The 26,511-nt window shown below is 43.2% G+C and overlaps 1 protein-coding gene and 1 pseudogene across 1 annotated transcript; both read right to left on the bottom strand.

Annotated features, from left to right (window-relative positions):
- Positions 1–6,101: 6,101 nt before the first annotated feature.
- On the bottom strand, positions 6,102–19,122 carry LOC136465426 (separase-like; annotated as a pseudogene).
- Positions 19,123–20,714: 1,592 nt separating this feature from the next.
- LOC136466925 (uncharacterized) lies at positions 20,715–24,708 on the bottom strand. Its single transcript, XM_066465447.1, has 7 exons — positions 24,512–24,708; positions 24,234–24,426; positions 24,114–24,154; positions 22,521–22,684; positions 22,301–22,403; positions 22,058–22,227; positions 20,715–21,574 (listed from the first exon to the last, which is right to left on the bottom strand). Exons 2-7 carry the CDS (start codon positions 24,398–24,400, stop codon positions 21,047–21,049), a joined length of 1,173 nt encoding a protein of 390 aa, XP_066321544.1. The 5' UTR covers positions 24,401–24,426; positions 24,512–24,708; the 3' UTR covers positions 20,715–21,046.
- Positions 24,709–26,511: the final 1,803 nt, after the last annotated feature.

The raw sequence follows: 26,511 nt of genomic DNA, 5'->3' as shown, positions 1-26,511 counted from the left end.
AAATTGTTTAGGAGCATGGCACATAGCTTGTCTTACTATTGTTCATCTAATATGTGCCAAAGTCAAAATTGTAGATAATCTATCTCGAATATCTATTTTGAAAATGATTCTCACATTCATGAGATGTCATCTTTCAAGTGGTATTTTTTATTCTAAAATCAATGTGCATGATTTCTACAAAGTATTCTACATTTGTGTGCACATATTTAGGGGGAGTAATTCTACAACTTAGATGCTTTGAGACTAACACTTTTTCAAATGGTATCAATTTTTTAAACCTATCACATGTGTAGTAGTCTCATTGTAAGGAAATTGGAGCCCCCGGAGTTAAGCATCATTCTTCAATTGGCATCATCATGTTGATTTCATTTCATATTCATATACTTTCTCCATGCATTATATAGATTAAACTCTCTTATGCAATAAATTGCTAATTATACATATGCTTTGCTTTCTACCATATGTATGCATACATTTAGGGGGAGCTTAGTCTATATAATGTGAGAGTCAAATTTTGTGATCCATTTCACTCTATACACAAAGGATCACGAAATTTGACCCTCCATTGTGCTACTAATGTCTTCCTTTTCGGTGTTTGATGCCAAAGGGGAAGAATTTGAAGGACAAAAGGCAAGCATCAAGTTGATGTCTACAAGTGGTAATGGTCCGAGAAAAGGAGAAAAGTGGATTATGGATTAGTCTAAGTAATGGTAAAATTTGTAGGAATCCATAATGCCACATGGGGATTTTTGCAAGGGCAAGATAACCTTTCTTTTAGTTTTAATTGGTATATTACAATTGATTTCAATTAGTATCCCTTAATATCATATATGATTTCAATTGGTATCTTTAAGTATCAAATAAACTTGCCCTTTGCATTGCATCCTAGCAAGTAGGTAGTTTTTAACTTCCAAATTCTTATTATTTGCTTGCTTTGGTCGTGTTGGCATCAATCACCAAAAAGGGGAAGATTGTAAGGAAAATGGACCATAGGCCCATTTACTTTGAATTTTGGTGTTTGATGACTAACACAACCAAATTGGATTAATGAATTTGCAAGTGTTTGTTTTGTAGTTCAATAGGGTGCAAGCTGTGACTTGGACGAAGGCGATGTGATGATCCGATGATCAACACCATAAGTAAGACCTTAGGAGCACAAGAAAAGACACAAGATATCAAGCAAAGTCCAAGCACGAAGATAGAAACCAAGTCGGACGCAAGATCGCGAAGAAACGAGCTCACAGAAGGCACAGGACGATGCACAGGACGCTCCGATGCACAGGACGCTGCACCGGACGCTACATAGGACGCTGCATAGGACGCTCTGATCAAGCAACAGCAGAGTCAACAGCAGCGACCGGACGCTGCACAGGACGCTGAGTGCCAGAGTCCGGTCAACATCAGTAAGGTTCCAGAGAGCCGTTTTCGTGACCGGATGCGTCCGGTCAGTGCTGACCGGACGCTGGTCAGAGTCCGGTTAGTAGCAGAAAAGCAGGATTTCGTCCCCAACGGCTATTTTCTCAGTGGGGCTTATAAATAGACCCCCCAACCGGCCATTTGAGAGGTGTGGAGCTGAGGAAACATACCAAGCGTGTTGATACACCATTTTAGTGATCTCCGCTTGCAAAGTGCTTAGTGTTTCATCAGGTGATTAGCGTAGGTGCTTTGCGAAGTGCTTAGGTTGATTAGACCACCGCTTATGCGCTTGCTCTAGGTTTAGGCTTAGTGTTTAGTGAGGTTTGCATACCTCTTACCACTCGATGCTTGCGAGCACCATTATTGTACATCGGAGGGGCTTGAAGTCTTGTGAGATTACACCAACCGTGTTTGTGGTGTGGCCACCACCGTGTACCGGAGGGAACAAGGCCCGTAGCATTTCAGCCGGAAGCTTGATAGTGAAGACGGCGGGGAGCATCCGGGAGAGGCTTGCCGGAAGGCACGTCGGAGACCTACTTGCACGTGGGGAAGGCCCGAGGCTATCCATGGAGTTACCTGACCGGGAGCTTGGCTGTTGCGAGGGATTCCTTGCGAGGGGCTCCAACGAGGACTAGGGAAAGCTTGCACGCTTCTCGATACCTCGGTAAAAATACCAGAGTCATCGATGGGAGTTTGCATATCTCTACCTTTCTCTTTAGCTTCCGCATTTACATTGTTTATATTACTTGTTTTGCGGTAGAGATAGCAACACACTAGCAAAACCATAGTTGCACATCTAGATAGTTTATCTATTGCATAGGTTTTGCTAGGGTTAGAAAAAGAGGCCATAGTTTTAGAGTTAAATTTTTTAAGTTGCCTAATTCACCCCCCCTCTTAGGCGTTACGGTCCCTTCACTAATGATGAACCAAGTAAAACTAATCTCTGGCATATGCATCTTGGGCATATGAGTGAACTTGGTATGGCAGAATTGATCAAGAGAGACCTACTGGATGGCTGCACTATGGGTAAGATAAAGTTCTGTGAGCACTATGTTTTTGGTAAGCACAAAAGGGTAAAATTCAATGCATCTATTCATACCACCAAAGGTACACTTGATTATGTACATGCTGATTTGTGGGGGCCGTCTCGTAAGCCCTCTTATGGTGGTGCTCGTTACATGCTTACCATTATTGATGATTACTCTAGAAAAGTGTGGCCTTACTTTCTAAAAAATAAAGATGATACTTTTGCTGTTTTTAAAGAGTGGAAAGTTATGATAGAAAGGCAAACTAAAAAGAAGGTAAAATTACTTTGTACTGACAATGGTGGTGAATTCTGTTCGGATGCTTTTAATGATTACTATAGGGAAGAAAGCATTGTCAGGCACCACACCATCCCGTACACTCCTCAGCAGAATGGTGTGGCTGAGCGCATGAACCGAACCATCATCTCGAGGGCTCGTTGCATGCTATCCAATGATTGTACGAACAGACATTTTTGGGCTGAGGCTGCTAACACCGCCTATTACTTGATCAACCGGTCACCTTCTATCCCACTTAATAAGAAAACTTCCATTGAGGTATGGTCTGGTATGCCTGCTGATTATTCACAGTTGAGAGTTTTCGGTTGCACAGCTTATGCTCATGTTGATAATGGAAAGCTAGAACCTAGAGCCATTAAGTGTCTATTTCTTTGTTATGGTTCTGGAGTTAAAGGATATAAGTTATGGAATTCTAAAACTAAAAAGACTTTCATGAGCAGGAACGTTGTTTTCAATGAATATGTTATGTTTAATGACAGCTTGTGCACAAATGTTTCACCAGTTGGTTCTGATGAGGAGCAGGAACATGTTAGCGTGCATGTGGAGCACGTAGATGATCAGGAAACTAAAATTGTTGATAACAATATTCATGATATTGTTCAGCACTCACCTCCTGTTTTGCAGCCTCAAAATCAGTCTATTGTAGATCGCAGAACAAAGAGGAGTTGTGGACCTCGTCCACGTTTAATTGAGGAATGTGATATTGTTCATTATGCCTTTAGTTGTGCTAAACAGGTTGAGAACATTCATGAGCCGGCTACATACACTGAAGCTGTTGTTTCTGGTGACCGCGAAAAGTGGATTTCCGCTATGCAAGAAGAGATGCAGTCACTTGAGAAAAATGGCACATGAGATGTTGTGCGCTTGCCTAAACACAAGAAGACCGTTCATTGCAAATGGATCTTCAAAAGAAAGGAGGGTTTGTCTCCTAGTGAGCCTTCAAGATTTAAGGCAAGGTTAGTAGCAAAAGGTTTCAGTCAGATTCCTGACATTGATTATAATGATGTGTTCTCTCCAGTTGTAAAGCATAGTTCAATTCGTATATTTTTCGGTATTGTTGCTATGCGAGATCTTGAGTTTGAGCAGTTAGATGTAAAGACTACGTTTCTACATGAAGAGCTCGAGGAGGAGATATACATGGACCAGCCAGAAAAGTTCATAGTTCCTGGTAAGGAGGATCATGCTTGCAAATTAAAGATGTCCTTATATGGTTTGAAACAGTCTCCTCGTCAATGGTATAAAAGGTTTGATTCTTTTATGATGTCACATGGTTTTAAGAGGTCTGAATTTGATAGCTGTGTGTACATTAAATTTATTGATGGATCACCTATATATTTGTTGTTATATGTTGATGATATATTGATTGCTGTCAAGAGCAAGAAAGAAATCACTACGTTGAAGAAACTGTTGAGTAGTGAGTTTGAGATGAAGGATCTTGGTGCTGCTAAGAAGATTCTAGGTATAGAAATTACAAGAAACAGAAATTATGGTTTGTTATTTCTTAGTCAACAAAGTTATATTAAGAAAGTTCTTCATCGTTTCAACATGCATGATGCAAAGTCTTCTAGTACTCCTATTGCTTCTCATTTCAAATTATCAGCTTTACAATGTGCTAGTACGGATGAGGATTTTGAGTACATGTCAAGAGTTCCATATTCTAGTGCTGTTGGTTCTTTGATGTATGCCATGGTTTGCTCTCGTCCTGATTTATCATATGCTATGAGTTTGGTTAGTAGATACATGGCTAATCCTGGTAAAGAACATTGGAAGACTGTTTAGTGGATTTTCAGGTACCTTCGTGCTACAACAAATGCTTGTTTGAAGTTTGGCAGGACTGATAAGGGACTCACTGGCTACGTGGATTCAGATTTTGCTGCTGATTTGGATAAGAGGAGATCTCTCAGGTTATGTGTTCACTATTGGTGGTTGTGCTGTGAGTTGGAGGGCAACATTGTAGCCCGTTGTTGCCTTGTCTACCACTGAAGCAGAATACATGGCTATTGCTGAAGCATGTAAAGAATCAGTTTGGTTGAAAGGTTTGTTTGCTGAGCTTTGTGGAGATGATTCTTGCATTAATTTATTTTGTGACAGTCAAAGTGATATATGTCTCACTAAAGATCAGATGTTCTATGAGAGAACGAAGCACATTGATGTCAAATACCATTATGTTCGCGATGTGGTCGCACAAGGTAAGTTGAAGGTATGCAAGATAAGCACACATGATAATCCTGCTGATATGTTGACAAAGCCAGTTCCTGTTGCTAAGTTTGAGCTTTGCTCAAGCTTAGTTGGTATAACTGTTTAGCCCAAGAGGTTATTTGGCACCGGAAGTATTTCTTTGTTGTTTCAGGATGAAGGTTCATTTTATGCTATAAGAAGGAATTTGTCTCAAGGTGGAGTTTGTTGAGCTATGATCCAAATTTAAGCTTGGGCCAAAGCGAAGCGGCCTATTAGCGTTAAAAGGGACTACACCATCTATTAGTTCCGTATTGCTAATAGACGAGGGTGTGGGGTTTTTCTATCTATATATACTTCATGTAAGCCGTCGTCTTGGAATAAGAAAAGTTGTAAATCCCCAACGTTTGTAACCTCACCCGATATAGTGAAGATTTGTTGGCTGGTGCCCGTGGTTTTTTTCCTTCCACCTTGGGAGGGTTTTCCACGTTAAAATTTCATATCCCCTGTGCTTGATCTACTGTTCTTCGTTGTTTATATTGCCTATCGTTTATAACACAGTAGAGGTGGAGGCACCATTCCCAGGTTGGTTCTCCTTACCCCTACTTTGTTGCAAATTGTTCTTCCTCTTAATAAACTTCCCCTTCCTTTTTTCTTTATTGAGCTGGCTATAGGGCAGACTTCAGACTCAGATTCCTCGGTCTGACAGCCATCAATATTGTTTTCAGAAAAGGGAGGAACCTCCTCCAATTCAACATTAACTTCAGTAACAGTAGAATCCACAGGGTTGGTTAAAGCTGCTCTTGCTATTTCTAAGTCTCTTAGCATATCAATGTTATCAAAAGATAGCTCAGCCTGGTCTATGCCCATTTGTACAGCAATATCAATCAAATTACTATCAGCTAGAACTGCAAAGGAGTTCTTAGAAAGAGAGATAATACCTTCATCTTTGTCTTTTCCAATCTCCTCCACCGCTTCCCCCTCCTTGTTGCAGCTTTTCTGCTCCTGGTCCCTTCCTCTTTTGCTCTGTCTGACCTTTTGCCACTCCTTAACAGCAAGCTTCTCCTGTTTGTTGTTATCCCCTGGACCTTTTTGGTTCTGCACCATGTGAACCATCATGTTATCAATCAGCTTGTTCGCTTGTTGGTTTCAGTCAGGGCTTATCAGCCAGTCAATAGTGTTTTCCTCTCACAACAAACTAGCACCAGCCGGGCCTATCAGCCCAGAAACCAACCAGCGAATAGGCTCAATATTCTCATCTTCATGTTGAATCTTCTGAGTCCCAATAGCTTCTTCTTCATGAGTTAATTCATCCCAGTTGATTTGAGTATTCCCTTCTTCATTGGTGCTTTTACCCTCAACTTCTTCTTGGTTTGAAACTGCAATTGGTGGTTCCTGAGTACCAGTTGCTGGACTCAGAGAGACTGCTCTTTCTGTCTCTATTTCTTTCTCATTAGCTTCAATCACAGGCAACAGCTCCTTTATGCTACTAGATTGCCCCAATTCGCAACATTTGAACCCTGTTCCAGTTGGGCAAAAATCATGATTTTGGATAGCTCTTTTGGCTTCAATTGCAGCCAAAGAATCAAATGTTCCCCCATACATATTTGTTCCATATTCATTGATTGCAAATGATTTCCCTTCAGTGAAAGCCATGCATGTCAACTTCCTGATCTCAACAGAGTCCAAACTTCCAAAAGACAGACTTTCTGCCCCAGGCATACACAGATCCCCTATGTTTAGGCCTTCATCTTCACTATCTTCAGTGTCATTTATATTCTCTTGCACTGTTTCCTTCATATTATCATTTCTGACTCCTTGCACAGCTTCACTGACTTTCTTCCCATTGCTGTTGTTACCATAGTTACTTGGTCCTGCTTCAGCATCATTTGTTTGAGGATTTTCACCCAGTTTTGGCTTCTTTGGGGATGGCCCTTCATCATTAGATTTCTCTCCAGCAATTCTTATCCACTTATTCCCTGCTGGCACACTTTAGGTCATCTCTCATCTCATGGCAGAATCCGTCATTACTTTCTTCCTAATGATTGTAGGCACACCATAACACACAGGAGATGCACCTATCAGAAGTCGAAGCCTGCAAGCCCGCCTAGCGTCACTTAGATATGAAGCTATTCGCCTCTGCCTGCAGCTGCAGCACCTGATACTATCATTTATTTGTTGTTGCTTCTTTCCTTGTGTGCCTTCATGGACTCAAATTCCTTTGTTCGCTGGCAACATTTTGAACAATTGTTGCCATCTAGAGAATTGCCATGCAACCACGAATTGAGCAAAGCTTTACTAAACCGATCAATATCCTTATCTGAAACATCCCAGAGATTCGCAACGATAGCAGGGGAACCAGCAAATAAATATGATAACGGAGCCCCTCGAGGAGCATAACTCCCTTTGCATTGAAGTGTTCCACTGCTACATCCCATAAGAAGAGCAGCTGCACAGTTATCTATCTTCTCGATTTCCTTACTAGAAATATACTGAGTTCCTGCATCAATTTACAGGTTAGTTAGATCACAGAGTCGTTATGTTGATTCAACCAGCCATTGTTGTCATCGTGCATTGCTTGCATAAGGAGTATATGAACAATACACACTTAGGGCTTGTTTGGATGCACTCGTATCCATCTCAATCCATGTGTGTTGTAGTGAATTGTGGTGGAAATTAGTTAATTTTCCACCTCAATCCAACCCAAGCAAGGCCAAACAAGGCCATAGGAATCACTTGTTCTGGTCCATATTCATCAATAGTTGCATAAAAGACTGGTCCTCAATGACATTAGACACTTAAAAAGAAGTTCTTGACTCTAGCACAAGCAGAATAGCAGATTGTTCCCAGTTATGTCTGCCAGTATGCTAGTTGCAGCCAGCATGTCATATAACCCAAAGCCTCAATCTAAACAGTCTAGTTTTGTTATGGACTGGGCCTGGGGCCATGGGTTCAGCAGCTCAAGGCAAAGCAACAGCCGCACATCAATGCGACAGATTAGATGTGCCAGGCAAGGAAACATGTGAAGATTAGATTAGTATTGATTGGTCAGATAAGGTCATATAGTTGAATCTGTTAGCTATGTTTTTACGAGCCAGCCTATAAAAGAAAGGCATATGGCAAGCTCTAGGATTAAGGAAGAAGAAACCTAAAAGCAATCAGAACCTCCAGAGGGATGGCACCTAGCAGTTTCTTCTTGCTATCCCATCTACCTAAGTCAATCTCAATCCTTATCAAGTTTAGTCCATGATGATGGAAGATTTTTTTTTAAAAAAAAAAGCTGGGCTCAGGGAATTTAACCTAAAAGAACTTCACCTAGGGCTATGCTGGTGCTAGTAGATTAGTGATGTAGCCTACACTATCACACAGTTAAAAAAGTTAGTTGTGATGCATCAAACTGCCAAAAGGGAGGGTTATACATCAATTCTAAACAACTAAGATAAACCATCAGCTACACTTACAACTAATAAGGGAATGAAACTTCAAACAACTAGGAACAATTACCAAGGCAAATGCCCAACAAAATTTAAACATACCACTTCCATGCCCAAAGTACAGGAAAAGGTCATGATTTTTCAAGGCCAAGACCAGCTCGTCAGCCTTTGGAGAATTTCCAACCAATCCCTGCACAACATCATTACATTGTTTGTAGTTATGATAGCATAATGTAAATTTACCTTCTAACATGCAAATGAAAAGGAAAATGGATCCTTGACAAGGACAATGAAAACACATTAAAGCTTATTACTATGTTGCCATTGGTAATCGGTATTTTCCTTTTACATCTTTTAATTGGCATTTTACTAGCGTGGGTGGCTTCCAATGGCACCAAAAATTACTTATCCCCATGCAATGATTTGGATCACTATCCTCATGACCTCACTTTAAGGCAAAAGGATTGGAGAGAAAACCCAATGCATTGTTCATTGATCTAGTGGTACATATAGGTACAGGCAGCATATACAGCTATGGAAAGAATCAGTATACAAATATGTACTTTCTGTACGTAGAGTGCAGAATCATTCCTCCAATTAAGGCTATAATTAGCTTAACAATGACATGCAATAAATTTCGTAGGATACACTGATACAGTTCCTATGATTAAATTCACTTCTGATTGATGTTGAACTGATGATACAGTGACGTGGAAAATACACCTAAAACTATGAGTAAACATATTCTTAACAAAAGTTACTACTAACCACTTCTTCTTTTTCGAGATGTACTACTAACCACTTCTATACACCATACACATATTTACTTTATAAGAAACTTATATTACATTTCAAACTTTTATTTTGAACAAAACTTCTGCATTTCAAACTCTCATCTAAGCATCCAGTAAAGGAAATTTTGACAAGAGAGATAATTAGTTTGGAGAACGAAGCCAATTTTCTAATATGATTACCAATTAAGTTTTGACAAGCCATGTGTTTACCTTCCACTCGTAGTTTCTGAATAACTGAACAAATTCTTCTTGTCTGCTGCTCAGGTCACCGCTAGGATTCAACAGATAATATGTATTGAAAGGATAATATGTAATAAAAAACAAAAAAACTCCTCTCCCCCGCGTCGCTCCCCCACGCAGGGCGACACGGGCGGACCCCTGAGCCGCCGCCGCTCTCCCACCCCTCTCCTCCTCTCCCGCCGCGCCGCCACCAGAGCTGGCCGCCGGCATGGCCGTCCGGCCGGCCAGGAAGGTGGCGGCGGGGCTCTCCCTCCCTCGTGTGGGCGGCACGCGCCGCAGTTGGCCGGCAGTCCATCACCCCGTGAGCTGCGTGGAGCTTCGGTGGGGATGGTTGCCGCGGCTGTGGCGGCGTCGGCTCGTGCCTGCGCAGGCGCAGGGGATGGTGGCGGAGCCTTCCTTTCTCCTTCGCTCATCCCCTCCTCCTTCAAGACGACGGCGGCGGCGCCGGCTGGGGCCGCATGTCTGGTGCCTGGGCAGCCGGATCCGGTGCCCGGATGGCCGGATCCAGACCCTAGGCGGCCGGATCTGCCTTGGCGGCCAGTGGCAGGTGATGTGGCGGCCGGCGGCGGATGGGACGGCGGCGGCGGTTGTAGGGGCTCGTGCAGGAGCTTGGGGCGGCGCTCTCTTCTCTACCTGCCTCTCCCCGCACTACCTTGGCTGCTGCTGCGGCGACCAGCCGGGGCTGCTACGGCGGCGACCGAGCCTCTTCTAGGGCTGGTTGTGGCCGGGGCGGCATCCTGCCGGCCTGCCTGCCCACGGACGGTCTAGCGGCCTAGGCGACGGTGACGGCAACGGCGACAGACTGGCTCTTGGCGGTGCCGCGGTTGTGGTCAGTTTGGAGGCGGCAGGGGTCGCCCGGTTTGGGGCCTGGCGTCCGGACCTGGTGACCTCAGGGCAGGGGGCGGCGCCCGTGATGGTGGCAGCACAAGCCCTGTGGCTGTTGGCGGCTTTGTCGGCAGCGACATTGGCGGGTGCCTGAGCCGACGACGACGATGGTCAATGGCGGTCTCGGCGTGCGACGGTGTGACGCGAGCGGCAGAGTCAGGTCCGGCTCTATGTGGCCCGGTCAGAGGGGGTGGCCGTCGACGCAGCTGTGCGGCTGCAGTGTGCAGTCGGCGCGTCGATGCCCCTCTGAAGGGGCTTCCGTGGGGCGGCGGGACAGCGGCGTTAGCGGTGTAGGCTGGCAGGGGGTTTGGCTTCGTGACTCGGCGTTTGTGCTAGAGGGTTCATGGGCGAAAGCCTTGGCGACGGCGACGCCGTTGGGCGTCGTTTCCCTGTTGGGGGCGTCGTGTTTAACCCTCTAGTATATCTTCCAAGGGTGAAAACCCGATCCACTATGGACGTGCGATGGTGGCGTCATCGGCGTTGCTCCCTTCCTGAAGGCGTCGCATTTGGATTATCGTCGTGTTTTCGATGCGAGTTGACGGTTCGCGCTTGGAAGTCGGAGCTGCTCTTCGTTCGAGCTTGGCAACGATGACCGGTGGTGATCGTTAGCTTCGGACCCGTCGGGGAGTGACTAGTGGGTGGACTGCCATGGGAAGTCGGAGCTGCTGGGAGCTTGGCTTCCATGCTCGACAACGATGACCCATGGCGGTGTGTCGTGTTTGTGCTCAACCGCATCGCGTGGGGTGGTTAGTCCCTCGGGTGCTTTTTGGCATCTCGTTTGGCTAACCTTCTTGTACATAATATTCTGTCGTCTTAATTGAGCGGCAGAGCTCCTGCCTTTGTTTCAAAAAAAAAGAAAGGATCGATGACAGGAAAAGGAGGAACTTCAGAACTGCCATCTTTGTAATCATTATTGATTCGAGATAATGCTAAAAAGATGCTACCCATTGATGGCATGCGATAAATTTCTTGATTCCTTAGTACAGGCAGGTTCTCCCAAGGAAGCATCTGCAGTTAATAGTTGAAGCAGGTGAGGTCACTGGAGATGTAGTAAGGCTATACTATGCTTCATTCAAGGATGTTACTGACATAACAGTGCTAAATAAACAGCGCAGTAAATCCCAGAGTGCAAAGCAATAAGTTAGCAATTGCCTAGCAGCACTAGGTTCTAATTTGACTGGGAAATCTAAGGTGCCAATTTGACTGGGACATTTACAGTGCAAAATGTAGACATCCAAATAGACCACCTCACAGCGTCTACTGTCTAGTTATCTACCGGATAGCACCAGAGGAAACTGAAATGGACAAAGTGAGGCTAGCGACAAATAATATATAACAGCATTCATGATATTCACCCTTACCACTTTACCAGCAAAATATGCTGTCAAATAACAATTCCATCCAGATTTCTAGACTTATAATGCAGATGAAAAGTATCAAGAACATGTAAAATTATTAAATCACATAGGAAATAACTAACAAACTATTTTGTTGCTCACCTGAACATTGACATCAAGAACTAAAATAACTGGATCTCTATCAGCTGGCTGAGGCAACTCATATACTGCATGTGGAATTAAACGTTTGAGTGTCTCCATAGCTCTGTCATCCATTTGGCAGGAAGAGAAAGCTCTAAGTCTATCTTTCCCACAGCACCCTCCCCTTCCAAAGTAACCTTTATACAAAATGAGTTGGAGAAAACATTCTTGTACTTCATCCACTGACACAGAACCACCAAGGATAGCCTTGATGAGCACTGGATTGACTTCAAATTTGAATTTTTTATCCAGATCAGTGATAATACTTGATGAGGCAGACACAATGTGTTCATCAGATAATCGATGGCCCAACAGAAGGCATTTCCAGGGTCCAAACCAAGAATCTTCAATGTTTCTGTTCGAAAGAATGAAAATGATATCAGGAAAAGAAACATTATCTTGTGTTGACACCACCAAATTCCAACAACTGAACCAATTTAAACTTTGATATGCATAGGTAATCAGTAATCTTACCTCAGTGTGTTAGCAAGGTAATTGTTGGGCCTCATTCTATGCGACCACCACCTGACATGATCTGCATTTACATCATTAATAGTAAGGGTTGCACTGGAGAGGGACATAAAATTCTCCTCAAGTATATTTCTGAAAACTGGAGCCACATAGTCTGTAATTCCATAGCCCCAAGGGCACTGCCACTTCTTATCTAAAACTCTCGTTGGATTGCCCAAATCTTTGATGCAGGAATCTTCAAACTGCATTTCTGTTAACCAATAATAAGTTTAAAAAAAGATCCAAGATTAGATTTAGTTATGGCTGCATGCAATCACAATATGTAATCCACACACCTGAAATAACATCCACTGGAAGAAGCAACGTAGTAGGTTCATTTGTTGAATCAAACCTTGAAAGCAACATCCAAGCAGGAAAAAACGGAGGATGGCAAAGGAATTTCAAAAGGGCATTAACATAATCACCTCCAAGCATACTAATGCACAGAATTGGTAGGTCAGGAAGTTTTTGGAAGAATTCTGTCATATGTTTCTCAATATGTTCTATGTCCCTTGATGACAACCTGATAAAGAAATATAGATTTTACTACACATTCGCAGATGCAATATGATCACAAGTTCAGTTGCTACATAAAATTCTAAACCTGAGAAATTTCAAAACATCGTCATCCGTCTCATTTCTGAAATCTTCATAGGTGCCCTGAAAATGTGAGGAGATATGAATAAAAGATACAGAATACGGAACTGTTCTAACCCAGCTCTTAACTTGCTAAGATACAAACCTCCGGAACCTTTTCCTCGGACAATGCTTGTAAGCTAGAAAAGTAATGACAATTGAGATAAGTTCCCACAGAAACTTGATGGAAATATGTGGCCCAGTGATTCAAAGAAAGAGAATCTTTATGAGAACCCAAAGGCAGTTGAATTGAGGAATCTGTAGTTGATAGTAAGAATATGCACACAAGTAACTGGCAAACCTGCAATGGGCAATTCGGATTTTAAGACAGAAGCCACAAGCAGTATAGCAAGAATATATCTAATGATTAAAGAAAACGGTAGCCTTACTGTTATAAAAAATAGACTAAGTAATATCCACTAAGCATTATAAGTAGTCCACAGTACAATTGCACAAGATAACATGACATAACAAACCTCCTGAACAAGTGAGGGGCTCTCTGTGGATAGAACAAAAGCTTTGAGCAACCAGTGAACAACATCAACCATTTTTACACTAGAGAAGATACAGCAGATGTCCCTGCAGAAAAGTACGATGAAACAAAATAAAATTAAGCAAGTATCATGAATTGCTACAACCAGAATATCATATATGCATATGTTGCATTGCATAACAGGAACTTGATGAAACAAACCTTGGCTGTTCATAAAGGGGGCTTTTTAGCAAGAAGAAGCTCATACTGCATAGAATTTCTGCGCACTCTAAAGGAAGAAAAACACCAATGCTCCTATCCATGATTAGTCCAATTAAATAAGGCCCATAAGTCCTATAGCAATCCTGTGGAAGGGACCTGAAGAACAGCAGTGATATGCACTTCCAATAGACACTATGAACTTCATGATCCCCATTGCTATGAGATCCCAAGGCTCTAGCTGCAAAAAAGATAAAAACGTAGCTGAACCAACAGATAGCTCGATTACAGGAATTTGATCAAACTTCTTAACCAGCATCACATGCAAGTATCCGACATAACAACAACAACAATAATGTCTCAAGGTACACCTAATCATTAAATATGACAATTATTATGCAAACATTTATCATTTATAACTAATGTCAAGCCAATGATTGCTTGTCTCGTCTTCAAGCACACAGAAAGATAAACTAAGAAGAAAGTACCTTTTTTTAATAGAAGTGACACAAGGTAGTGCCGGTGAACACAGTCCAATCTCAGCTGCAAAATATTCTGAATGCACCCCGAATTGAGGGATTTAATGAAAAGGCAGCTCCAGCAACCAAACATATTACATAGGACATCTTTGCTGTGATCAATGCCACCAGGAAAACGCACTGCTTCACCGCAAACTAAAGCATCTGCAGCCAATTCATCAGTCCAAGATATGTTATTTTTACTATTTAGCTCAGGTAAAACCTTTTCACTTCTCATAAGTGCATTTCGCTTACTAGAGCGAGTTCTAGTCTGTGCAAGAGTCTCTACATTCTGTCCCTTAGCTAAACGTGATGAATTTCTGGATGGCCTCCTAGCTTTAGCATCTAACGGTGGACGTGGCCCAGCTTCAGCATTCCCTGAGTTTTTCCTTTGAACTTGTATTACCGTGCAAACACTACATGGAGATAACGATCCATCCTTTGAAGTTAGGGGTTCTTCCCCCAAATTACAAGCTTCATACTTGCTCGGTATACAGTCTTTGCTGCACACAAGATAACCGGTTTTATGTCTATCAAAGGACCCGTTACAATATTCCAAGTCAGTGCTATTCAATTTGTCTATTGCAGATTGGTACATGCCTAAAGCATTAGACAAATCAACTGTCATCTGTTTCTGGATTTTTTTTTCCAAATAGACTCCAAGACAGATCACCAACTTCCATGTCAACTGATATCCCCAAAGTCAGACTGCAGAGCTTACATGAAATTGTTGCATCATTTTCCACAAGATCTCGGGCATAATTAAGCTCACTCTCCCCTTCATCCTATAGCTGCCGCTTACAGTATAGTTGAAATGAACAAAAACCAAGGAATGTGAGACAAAAACATTTATTTATCGTATTCGAAAAGGTACCCCTCCCCCGAGCGCTCCCGGGGGCGACTCGGGGGAACCTCGTCGGCGCCCCAGGACTTCCCCCTCCCTGCTTCCCCTCCGGCTGCCGTCGCCGCCCACCGGCGTGCGGCGGCGGCGGCCAGCGGCAGCCCGAAAAAAGGTGTCTGTCGTATCCCCTTTCTTCCCCATCCCCTCCCTCCCACCCTTCCACCACCATGCCTATTCCTTTGACTGCTCCGGCGAGCTTGACGGCCGACAAGCCAGATCCGGCTCCTAGGGGCCAGATCTGTCATCCCCATCACCGGATCTACGGCCTGGAGAGGTGATGCCTCGGGCGGCTGCGGCAGACCTCGCGTGGCCTCCTGGCGTGCGCTAGGCGACCGGGACCTAGGCGGACGCCGTTTGCTGGCTCTGGCCGGCCAGCGGCCGGTCCCTCGTGGCGCACCTTAGCGGTCGGGCGGTGGCCGGCTTCGCCCTGCCCGCCGCGACGGCGAACGGCGCCGCTCCCCAGGGTCGCGACTCGTGGCGTTGGCGGCTTCGGAGCGGCCGGTGAGGCGGGGCCCACTCTCTTCTCTCCGGCGGCGGGGCGGGGCCTTGAGCCTGCTAGGGTGCGGTTGGCGGTTGGCCCAGTCGTGACGGCTCCACCTTGGCCGTCGGGCTGGTGCCGGTCGTGCTGTTGCCGCTGCAAGCGCGGGGCGCTCCCTTGGGCGGTCTATCTGGGTGCCCGCTTCCGCACGGCGTCGGCGTGGTGCAGATTGAGCGGGACGACTTCGGCGCCCTGGCTGCCGGCCGGAGTTCGCTGCTCACCGGCCTAGAAGCAACTTGGCACGGTGGCGCCTCCCATCCCCGACCCACGGTGTTGACTACTATGCTTGGGTGTCATCAGGCGGGTGCCATCAGCTCTGCTGCTAGGGTGTTGCTGGCCGGCGGCATTGGTGCAGCACGCGTCACCGTTCATCCTATCGATGAAAATCCTGCCTGTGCTTCTCCGAACGTTGTTGGCATCCGTGGATGTCATCCCCTTCTTGAAGGCTTCGTTTGGGGCACTCCAGCTGCCACAACTCCCTTCCACGCACGTCGATCGTCGGTGTTGCTGCCTGCCCTGTTGTGCCTATCTGTGCTTCAACTCTATCTTCGCATTGGTTTGTCCTTCGGTGTTTGTTGATGCCGCTATCGTTCGGTTCTTTGGCGGATGCTTTGCCGCTGTTGCTGTTTGGGTGGATGCTTGGCCACCTCGTCGCTTCGGTCTCCACGCTCATTGATGCAAAGCGTGTGATGGCCCTCATTACGGATGCTTTGCCGTAATGGTCCTTTTTCGGCGGATGCTTGGCCGTTGTGGTCGTTTCTCGTGCGGATGCTTTGCCGCTGCGTGCCCGCTCCCTTGGCTTCCTTGGTGGATGCTGGCTATCGCGGCTACACTACACCTTAGACTACCAATGTGTTTTTCTCTTCATGTAATAGGCTCAGTCTGTAAGGGTTTGGTGGTGGAGGGCCCCCTCTCCCGTGCTTTCTTGTTGTATCGTTTGTGCTTGTGGGATTACGCTGGTAATTCTAGGATTACCGGCCAGTCCTTTGTAACAAAAAAACTCTGCTTCTGCTTAATGAAATCCGTGCCTGAGGTACGTTCGAGAAAAAAGGAATGTGAGACAGAAGGGACAGACAAGTAAGTTGGGGTAGGCTAGAGTTGAATCCTAACATGAGCCCCTAGTCGGGTTCAGGCACGTCAATAGAACAGAAACACAATTAAAGAATTATGTATACCTAGCAATGATGAAAAACAATACAAAAAAACTGATAAACCATGGAAATAGAATTATATATACATAGAGATGATGTAAAGACAATACAGAAAACTGATAAACCATGGAAATTTGATATCTCTTTTCCTGTCCGTAAGAGAGCTTCTGCTTCAGCACCATTGCCAATCAATTCGTGCATCATAGCAACCTGCCAACATAATGTAGTGAGAATTCATGAATAAGGAAATCACTACTGCCCGTGGCTGTGGTAATAATGTAATATACAACTCCAGCCCCCATTCAATTGGTTCCAGTAGCATATACTTCTATAATCTTTGTTTGTGTTATGCTACACTATCACAATACCTGTAAAGTGCTCTCAAGATAGCACCTAAGGACATTCCATGGAGTAAGGAAAGAATCCCTCATGTCGATTGATCTGATGGAATTTGGCCAAATCTCAACTACTGTTGGGCCACACACTTCAAGAGAAATGTCCTGCCCACAGTGTTGTCTTTCCATATATCCAGATATGCCCGAATTGAGTTTGAACTTCTTTTTAGGAGCTTTTTGCTCAAATGGAGGGCTTCTTTTCCATATGAAAAGGCCTGTAAGAACAAACATTAGATGTGTTTAGTTACATAAAAAACTACAAATCTAGAGATAGTTCATGTCCACTGAAGATTTTGCACCAATGTTTTGCAGAAATTAAACAACAAAGTTAAATTGTTGAAAGCAAGAGAGCAGTTAACTGGAAAAGTTGTCCACGTGAAAAAACTCTTTCTGACAAGTCATAGTATAAACAGCCAGCTAGAAAGGTTGATTGGTCATTTGATGTAACCTGCAAAATAGAATACAATAATTGAGAGAGAATAAGAGATCATGGTTAACAAATTTGATGTAATGCAACCAACAGAACTTACTTCAGATACCAGAGATGAGGCAACTTTGCTGACTTCATCGACACTCGTTTCAAAACTGAACTGCCTTCCAAAGGGATGCTTACATGATTGAGGAATAAATAAGGCACTTGGCAGCATCCTCTGAAGAAACATACAGAGAGAAGGATGGTCTCCTTTGAAACAGTTTATCCAAAATTTAATATCGTGGCAACGTACACCAAGATGCTCTGTGGCAATAGAAAGAAATCGCTCATCCAGTGGAAGATAACAGCATGCATGACTAAGGCGCCCACTGGTGAACAGCAAGGACAAGAGCTTTTCAAGGTGTAATTTTTCTTGCTTCCATATCATTATCATAACCTTGCACAACTTAAACTGAAGCTCAAAACTATGTTGCTAAAGGAAAGCAATTTCTAATTCAACTTAATAAACTAAAGAAATATCATGGCCCTACCTTCATAGATAACAAATCAACCAGGAAACAAATAAGTGGTACAATAGTTTTTTATGGCTGTTGCAGGACCATATCAGAAGAAGAATGATCAAAAGTCTCCATCTCCAACCATAAGTTAAGTGCTTTCTCAACAGTATCAAATATTACCTATGCAAAATAACAATAATGACACTAAACATAATTAGATAAAGCATAACCATGTTACACTAAACATAGACATGAGAGTGCTGGTATTTCTTATATGAACACTAAAATGGCTAGGATTTGAAGCAGTTACCTCCCCATCAAGTTTGTCTTCCCAAGCGCAATGTGCATACAAGCAGTATGCAATGGCCAACTGATTGTTCGCAATAGTGTTGGCACGAGATGAATCCTAGGCTCCCAGCCCCAGGCGACGGCTCCCCCATCCTATGCCTCTCCCCTTGTCTGCTGTCTCCATGGACTTCGAGCACAAGGACGGGAGGAAGACGACCGGCGGAGAAAACGAAGAAGGGCACGGTGAAGAAGCGAGGTGAGGGCATTTGGGACTTTTTCCAACGCAGATTGAGACCGTTAGATGGAAAAATGGACGGAATGGCTTGGGAAGAAAAAAAAAGTAAAGTGTCATGGTACTAGGGTGTGTTTGAACTTTTTAGTGGCATGTACGCCTGAAACATCTTTCATATTGGTACACAGGGAAAAGGCTCTCGATTGAAGTAGGAGGCGACGAGGCGTGCCTAGCAAGATTGAGAATTGGGCTTTCTAGCTGGGCTTTTTTGAGGATTTAGTGGGCTTTTGCATTATTTGAGATCAAGCTTATAGGTTTGCTTTTTCTAATGCGACTCAAAAAAAAACTAATGGTTGAAATATTTTAGGTTTGGATGGAGAAAAATTGTGATTGGTCCATTCCAGTTTCCTATGGCCTCGGGCTGCCGCCCATCGAGGCAAGCACCAAGCACCCACTAGCTCCACCTGACACGATCACCCCTCGCACGTGGACACGAAAAAGAACGTCGTCGACAAGGGACGAGGCCATGTCGGTGTTCCTCTGATTTTTGGGACGAGTTTATCTTAAATTTGAAGGGCAATACTCCCTCCGATCTAGTTTATATAACCATAGTCTAATATGATAGAGTTTATTGTTAAATTAACTTATGACGATTCATTTATTTTATCTTATATTATTTATTTATTTATATTATAAATTTATTATTATTAAATAACTTATATGAATTTAACAATAATATTAAGTTTGTACTAAAATAATTAAAAATTATTGATTAAACTAATGGTCAAGATTGTAAAGTCTAACCTTTAATATATTTGTGTATCTATAAATCGACGGGATCAATTATTTACTTATGGGACGATGACTCTATTGCCCCTAACCAAACCCTACCTCATATTTATTCGCTAGATAGACTTAAACCCTACCTAAAATCAGACCCCTAGTTTGGATTTAGGGCTCTCTTTACATTTCTGAGTCCTATATTTTCGTTCTCCAACTACAACAGCAACCCCTAATACAAGATTGCAAGTCACTTCCATAGTTGTCAATAACACATCACTAGTAGGTTGTTGAAATAATCGCTTGGAATTTGATCTGGGCAAGGGGGTGTTAGAGCATCCCCAAGAGTTTTTCTAAAGCTCGTCCCCTAAATCATCATTTGAAAAGTATATCTTTTCACTCTCCAACTGTTTTTCTATATCTTGTTTGCACTCTAGAGAGCCATTCTCATTTTTATATATTTGGCTAGCGAAAAAATCTGAAATAGAAGATGACTATATTTGAATAACTAATTAAAGGGTCTGTTGGAGAATATTTTTATCAAAATCTTTATCCTAGTAATTAGGAAGGAATTAGAGAGTCTCTTATAGTTGCTGTTACAAAGGCCGTGGACTAAATGACATGGTAGTGCCAATGGCCATTAGGCAGTAGCTTGTGTTTAGTCATCCTCGGTGTGGCAAGTTTTTGTCTCATTTTTTCCTATAAAAAAATTGGAACAATCTTTTTTTCTAATATAAAATCACACCAAAGCTTTTATCGTCCTTTCGAAAAACTATATATGGCAATGCCAAGAGTCGACAAGGTAAACCGGCACTCAAATATGTTGTGTGGCAGTCTCAATCGCCAGGTCATGACCCACATTCCCGTTTCCATGTTCCGAAAACATCTACGTTCCAGAAACACGAACGTTCGCGTTCCCATGTTATAAAATGATAACCCAAGTTTTCGTTCCTGTTCCGGGAAATGATACCCCAAGTTTTCATTCCTGTTCCGGAAACGAGGACGGGAACATGGCTGCTAAGAGCTAAACCATGGACACTAAACAGCAATTGAGAACCGACACGTGAGCCAGACATAAGTATAACATTTTCTGATGACAAAAAAAGAAACTAAGAATAATAGTCAGGTGATAAAAAAAAAAGAGAACATAACAAATAATTGTTGCAAGTTGCAACAGAATACGAATTCTCATGCACAAAACTGAAGTACGAATGCAGCCATTTCAACACTTATACGTCACAGTCCATGTCGCATCCCTGAGTTTTCTTTCATTCCCATTTGCAGAAAGTAAATCAACAGTTATAACTCATAAGATGTAACTAAATCCTTTAATGGGTTCCTAGTTATAATCACCACATGCGGCAACAGTTAAATCTTGCAACGGCAATGTTACAGCACAGAATATAGTTCTACTGCACCAAGTATGTTCCTACCATAAAATGCTTGTTCTCTGCATAGCAAACTAAAGAATACAACACAGGTTTCATGTGTAGCTTGTACAGCAAACAAAGGCAGGCTCAGCAGCTGCAATTACACAGTTGTTCTGACGGTGACTTGAGTTCAACCAAACTATGTTCCAATGCCGCTGTTTAGGTGGACAAGGCATGAAAACTGAACTTCTAGGAGACCAGAGGAACTCCTGAGACCCAGAAAAATTGATTAAACTTGTCGCTTATTTTCCATATGGATGATACCTGCTAGAACCCCGAGCACCTGTACTCCCACTACCAGTACCACCAGCAGCTCCACCTGCTCCGCCATAACTGCCATACCCGCCAGTGCCATAACCACCTGGGGCGCCACCATAGGCGCCACCTCCATATGCACCGCCTCCATAGGCACCCCCTCCATAGGCACCACCACCGTAGGCACCATATGCGCCATATGCACCTCCATACATGGATCCACCATAACCACCGCCAAAACCAGACCCAAAGCCAGCATTGCCTCCATAGCCATACCCTCTACCATAGCCATATCCTACTCCTGCGCCACTATCATATCCATAACCCGCTGCAGCAGATCGATAAGCACCACCATACCCATAACCGCCGCCACCCCCACTGCTGCCACTGCTGGCATTACCAGCTCCACCACCACTACGGTAAGAATTGCGGTAACCTCCACCTCCGTGGCTTGATCTCCCATTACTGCTGTGATCAGATCCATGTTTCTTTGGTTCAGCCTTCTTTATTTCAACCTGCAAACAGAAACCATAAAAAAGTTAACTGACATGACTAAGACATTTAACTGAAACAACAGGAAAACCATTTCAAATTAAACAACAGCAAACACTCTTCTCTGTTAATCAGCACAATCATCTTAGATCAAATTCCAATTCTCTATGAATCGTCAAGAAAATGAGCAATACCATACATTAAATAACCAAAAATAAGGAGGTTAAGATCACAAGGTGTGAGCAATACCAATAAATGTGAATTTAGAAGGGAAAGAAAAACAATGCCTTTTCCCTATAGAAGAGCTATAGGGTTCTATTCGGGATGTCGAAGCACCTATTAGCCAAAATAGTGGTCACATATCAGGACCTAAGTCGTATTCTAGTCTATAATTTCAATACCCGCATATGAAATTATGAACATTTCTAAGTCTATTTAGTTTTTTTGTTCTACTTCACTATTGAGTGAAACATAAGTTTACAACAAAATGAATTTAAAAATCTAACCTGCTTCCCACCAAGATCACGCATTCTCCCCTCTGATATGACCCTTTCAACAGAATCTTCACTTTCAAAAGTGACAAAACCAAACCCTCTAGAACGCCCAGTGCTATGATCTAGCATTATCTGATGTTCAGCCACCTTACCATACGATGAAAAGTGATCCTTCAACTCATCTGAAATTTTGTACCTTCTCAGTATCATAAACAAATTGAGTTCAAGATTTCTTTGTTGATAGCAAACACCTACCTTCAGTAAGAGATGGTGGTAGCCCACCGATGAAGATCTTTCTTGTCTTAGGGCCGTCTTTGGTGGTCATCTCTTCCCTCGGGACTGTCCTCTTGACTTCAACCTGCATAAACCAAAGTTGATAGGGGTCGAGAGAAGCTAAATGTCAACTAAATTGCAGAGGTTTGCAGAGCTGCAAACTGAGGTCCCTGTTACGGCCGATCTAAATTAGATGTCCTACCGTTCTGCCATCTATAACGTGATCATCCTCCAAAACCTTGTCTATAACAGATGGATCAGAAAATGTAACAAATCCAAATCCACGAGGCATCTTAGTATGCTTGTCCTTCATAATTACAGAATCAGTTATTGCCCCATACTTCTCAAAATGCTTGGAGAATGATTCTACATACAAACAAATAAACCATACAGATTTGTCAATTTGGAAAAAAGAACAGAATCACAAAAAGTAGCAAACCAAGATTGGAGATGGACGAAAAAAACATTTCACATAAGAGCAAACCTAGAAACATCATTCGAGAAACCAATCAACAAATGCAAATCGAAAGGTAAACTACATCACAGATAACGTGCCCTTTTATTAAGCAGAAACCTATGGAATTTCTTGCATAACCCATACTGTTGTATGTATTGGGGCAAGAGAACATATGAATTTGAAAGGAGCTCATGATTATGTGCAAGCTATCTCATTACTTGTCAGTACTTGTATCTTAGATTAGTTAATTCAGGCAACATATCTAAGCATTATGCACTTAACTACATACATAACAGAAATATTAATTTTACAATTTACTATGCACTGTGGGACAAACGACTCATTAATAGAACAAAAACCGAGTAACAGGCGTTGGAAAAGATGTAACAGCTTTCCTTACTGGTGTATCCTTTACTCAAATATCAAGTGTGTTATAAATCAATACAAACTACAAATGCAGTACAGTGAGTAAAAGCAAATATGGGCATGATGCAGGAATTCACAATTTTTACTGTATCCCACTTATATATTGAAAAAATGTTTAAAGGCTAAGCACCAAAAATATGCTCAGCAGCACAGAACATGCAAAGAAACATGTATCTATAAAGTGCATCATCAATCATGCACATTTTTTTATGACTAGTCACCCAGGTATATCATTCATATGTCCTATTCCAGTTAGAAGTTACAAAAATTCACAAACTTGATTAAAAACATGGGAACATAGTTGAATCCATGAGACAATAACGGCAGCAAGTCAACCAATCAAATAACAAATAATGCCACGGGCAAGAAAAATATGCAAGAAAACACATGAATAACATTAAGCCATTATAGCAAAAAAAAACACAGGCAAACAAGGAAAACAGCCTCAGCGTAGTAACCTGTCGGACATGTAACAGAAGCATGCTAACAGAAACACTACTTTCCACAACAACAAAAGCCATATCAACCCTTTATGACAACCTGCTGCGCAGATAGTTCGTGTTTCCACATTTTCACATGAATAACATTAAGCCATTATAGCAAAAAAAACACAGGCAAACAGGGAAAACAGCCTCAGCGTAGTAACCCGTCGGACATGTAACGGAAACATGATAACAGAAACACTACTTTCCGCAACAACAAAAGCCATATCAACCCTTTATGACAACCTGCTGCGCAGATAGTTCGTGTTTCCACATTTTTATTTTAGCATTCAAAACATCTATAGAACCAAACTAGACAAATCGCACTCGGGGAGCACCTTTATTTTAGCATTCAAAACATCTAAAGAACCGAACTAGACAAATCAAATTCCAGGCGCACCCAATCCAGTAAATAACATATAAATTTTACCTTCAGTTGTCTCCCAAGCGACGCCTCCGACAAAAATCTTCCTGCAAAAGGCAAAAGTATTAGCTCTCCTCCTGGCTCACATCCTTAATATTCAGAAGCCCTAGGGCCCAGATCGCTCACCCCGACGAGTCGCCGCCCGCCCCCCGCCCATCCTCTCCGCCAGCATCGCCGTACCCAGAGGCCCCATCCCGGCCTCCCCGCCTCCCGGGGTGCCCCTCCTCCTCGTCGACCTCCTCCTCGTCGTACCCGTTCAACGCGTGCTGGTTGTCCTCCGGGTACCCCGCCATGCCGCAAACTTCCGCGCAACCGCCGCCTGAGATCGAAACAACGGAATCTGAGCAAGCACGCAGAAACCCTAGCTCGAGCCTTGGAAGAGGGCGCGGGGGAAGGCGGATTACCTCGGATTCCCAGTAATCAGAAGGTGGGGTTCGGGGCCTGAGCAAACCCTAGCGGCGCTGCTGCGGGTGCGGGTTTAGAGGGCGAGGTGGGATTGCAGGAGGAAGGAGACGAGAGAGAGACGGAGGAGGCGGCGGCGGCGAGGTGCGGTTTGAGTCCAACGCGCAGGCGGCTCCGGTCATTTATGGGCGTGTTTGGTACCCTTCCCAGCCCAACCAGGCTGGCCTGTATTTGCTCAGACCAAATGTATATAACAGGATTGTTTGGTTGTACGTATCTGTGGAACTAGGCTAGACTGAGATAGTGTTTGGTTATATGTATGTATTTATAGATTTAAAAAGCTCATGCATGTATCATTGTTTGGTTGGCTGCATACAATAAGTTCTAGTCACCTCTTGCATATAGTGGTAACATTACCACCCACTAGTTGACATCAGATATTACATTAATTTCCAAATGAAAAAACCTACTAGCAAGGCAATAACTACTGCTATTACAAGTGTAAATGAACTGTGGCACAAACGAAAGTTGTCATTTTCATCATTTTCTAGTAGAGGTGCACTGATATGTTGGAGGAGAGGTGGATTTTCCGGTTGATCACCATAGAAAACTAGCAAAGCTTCATTTCTTGTTTTGTATTTTTTATAGCAGTTTCTCTTGAAACCATCTACTTGAGCATGTGCTTCGCCCCAGCTAGAGTAGACCCTAGGCTCCTTCCCAACATGAACAACATACCAAGCCATAGCTGAACATGTTCTCAGATCAATCAAAAAACATCACAGGCAATGGACATGTGCTCAGATTAATCAGAATAACATCACAGACAATGGGCATGTGCTCAGATCAATCAAAAAACATCACAGGCAATGAATATGTGCTCAGATCAATCAAAAACATCACAGGCAATGGACAAGTGCTCAGTTCAGTCATAAAGCATCACAAGCAATAGACATGTGCTCAGATATAAGAAAACAAACATCACAGACAATAAGGCAAGTGCTCAGAATGAAATTATGCAAATCACAGGCACAAGCTGGTGCCCATATGAAGTTCAGAACCACAAGGTTCACATCATTGACAATGGACTCATGGTCAGATTGCCAGCACTAGGTTGATCTAGGTTGTAGGTGCAGGGTTATCTAAGACACTAATTATATGTTAGTGTTAGTAAGTAAGCTATGCAAGATCAGATCAACTGCACAAAAGAGAAGATCAACCCACTACACATCCACCAGCTGTAGTTAGGTATGCACAAAAGAGGCCACCACTACACAGGGACAGGCACTGCATCAGAAGACCACCATGATAATGCAGGCACTGCACAAAAGGATCAATCCCAAGCTGTGAAGCCTTCACATGTAGTAGTGCTTGGCCAAGTATGTCCTTAGCCACAGCTCACGGTGAAAGTCAGACATCTTGACAAAAGCTGAACCCAAGGCCTTGTTGTCCAGCAGATGGCCATAAGCACACATCAGTGCTTCTTCAGTAAAGCCTGGCACAAACATAACAACACCATACAGCTCAGGGTGGGAATCCTCAACCTTGGTCGACCTAATAGCATCAGCAACATCCTTCACTGCCTTTGTTATGCCAGTGAACAGAACAACATCCTCTTCTGCCAGCATGGATCTCTTCCTCTTGTTACCAACTCCTTCCTCACTCTTGGTATCCTCAGGAGTCATAGTCTTGCCACTATTCAGGATCTCAGTTTTCAGTGAGCTCTCAGCACAGTCAGATGGTGTATCAAGTGTCTCATTGGAGCCCATAGCCCACTTACCTGTTGTTTGGCCATTGCCAAAGATGACCATCATCTGCTTATAGTGTTGTATGGGCTTGTTGAGCAGTGGAGCATCATTGGGGTGGTCCTGCATAATGAATTGTCCCTTGTTAGTCATAATGACAAAATGTTTCAAAGAGTCATATAACAAATCAAGTTGTAGTATCACAGGTTCTTGCTCACCTTGGTATGACCATTGTAGTGTTCCTTCTTAAGAACAATCAT

Source organism: Miscanthus floridulus, chromosome 7 (assembly GCF_019320115.1).
Source record: "Miscanthus floridulus cultivar M001 chromosome 7, ASM1932011v1, whole genome shotgun sequence".
Lineage (NCBI taxonomy): Eukaryota > Viridiplantae > Streptophyta > Magnoliopsida > Poales > Poaceae > Miscanthus > Miscanthus floridulus.
Note: the sequence above shows the minus strand (reverse complement) of the source record. Positions and strands in the feature narration are given on the sequence as shown.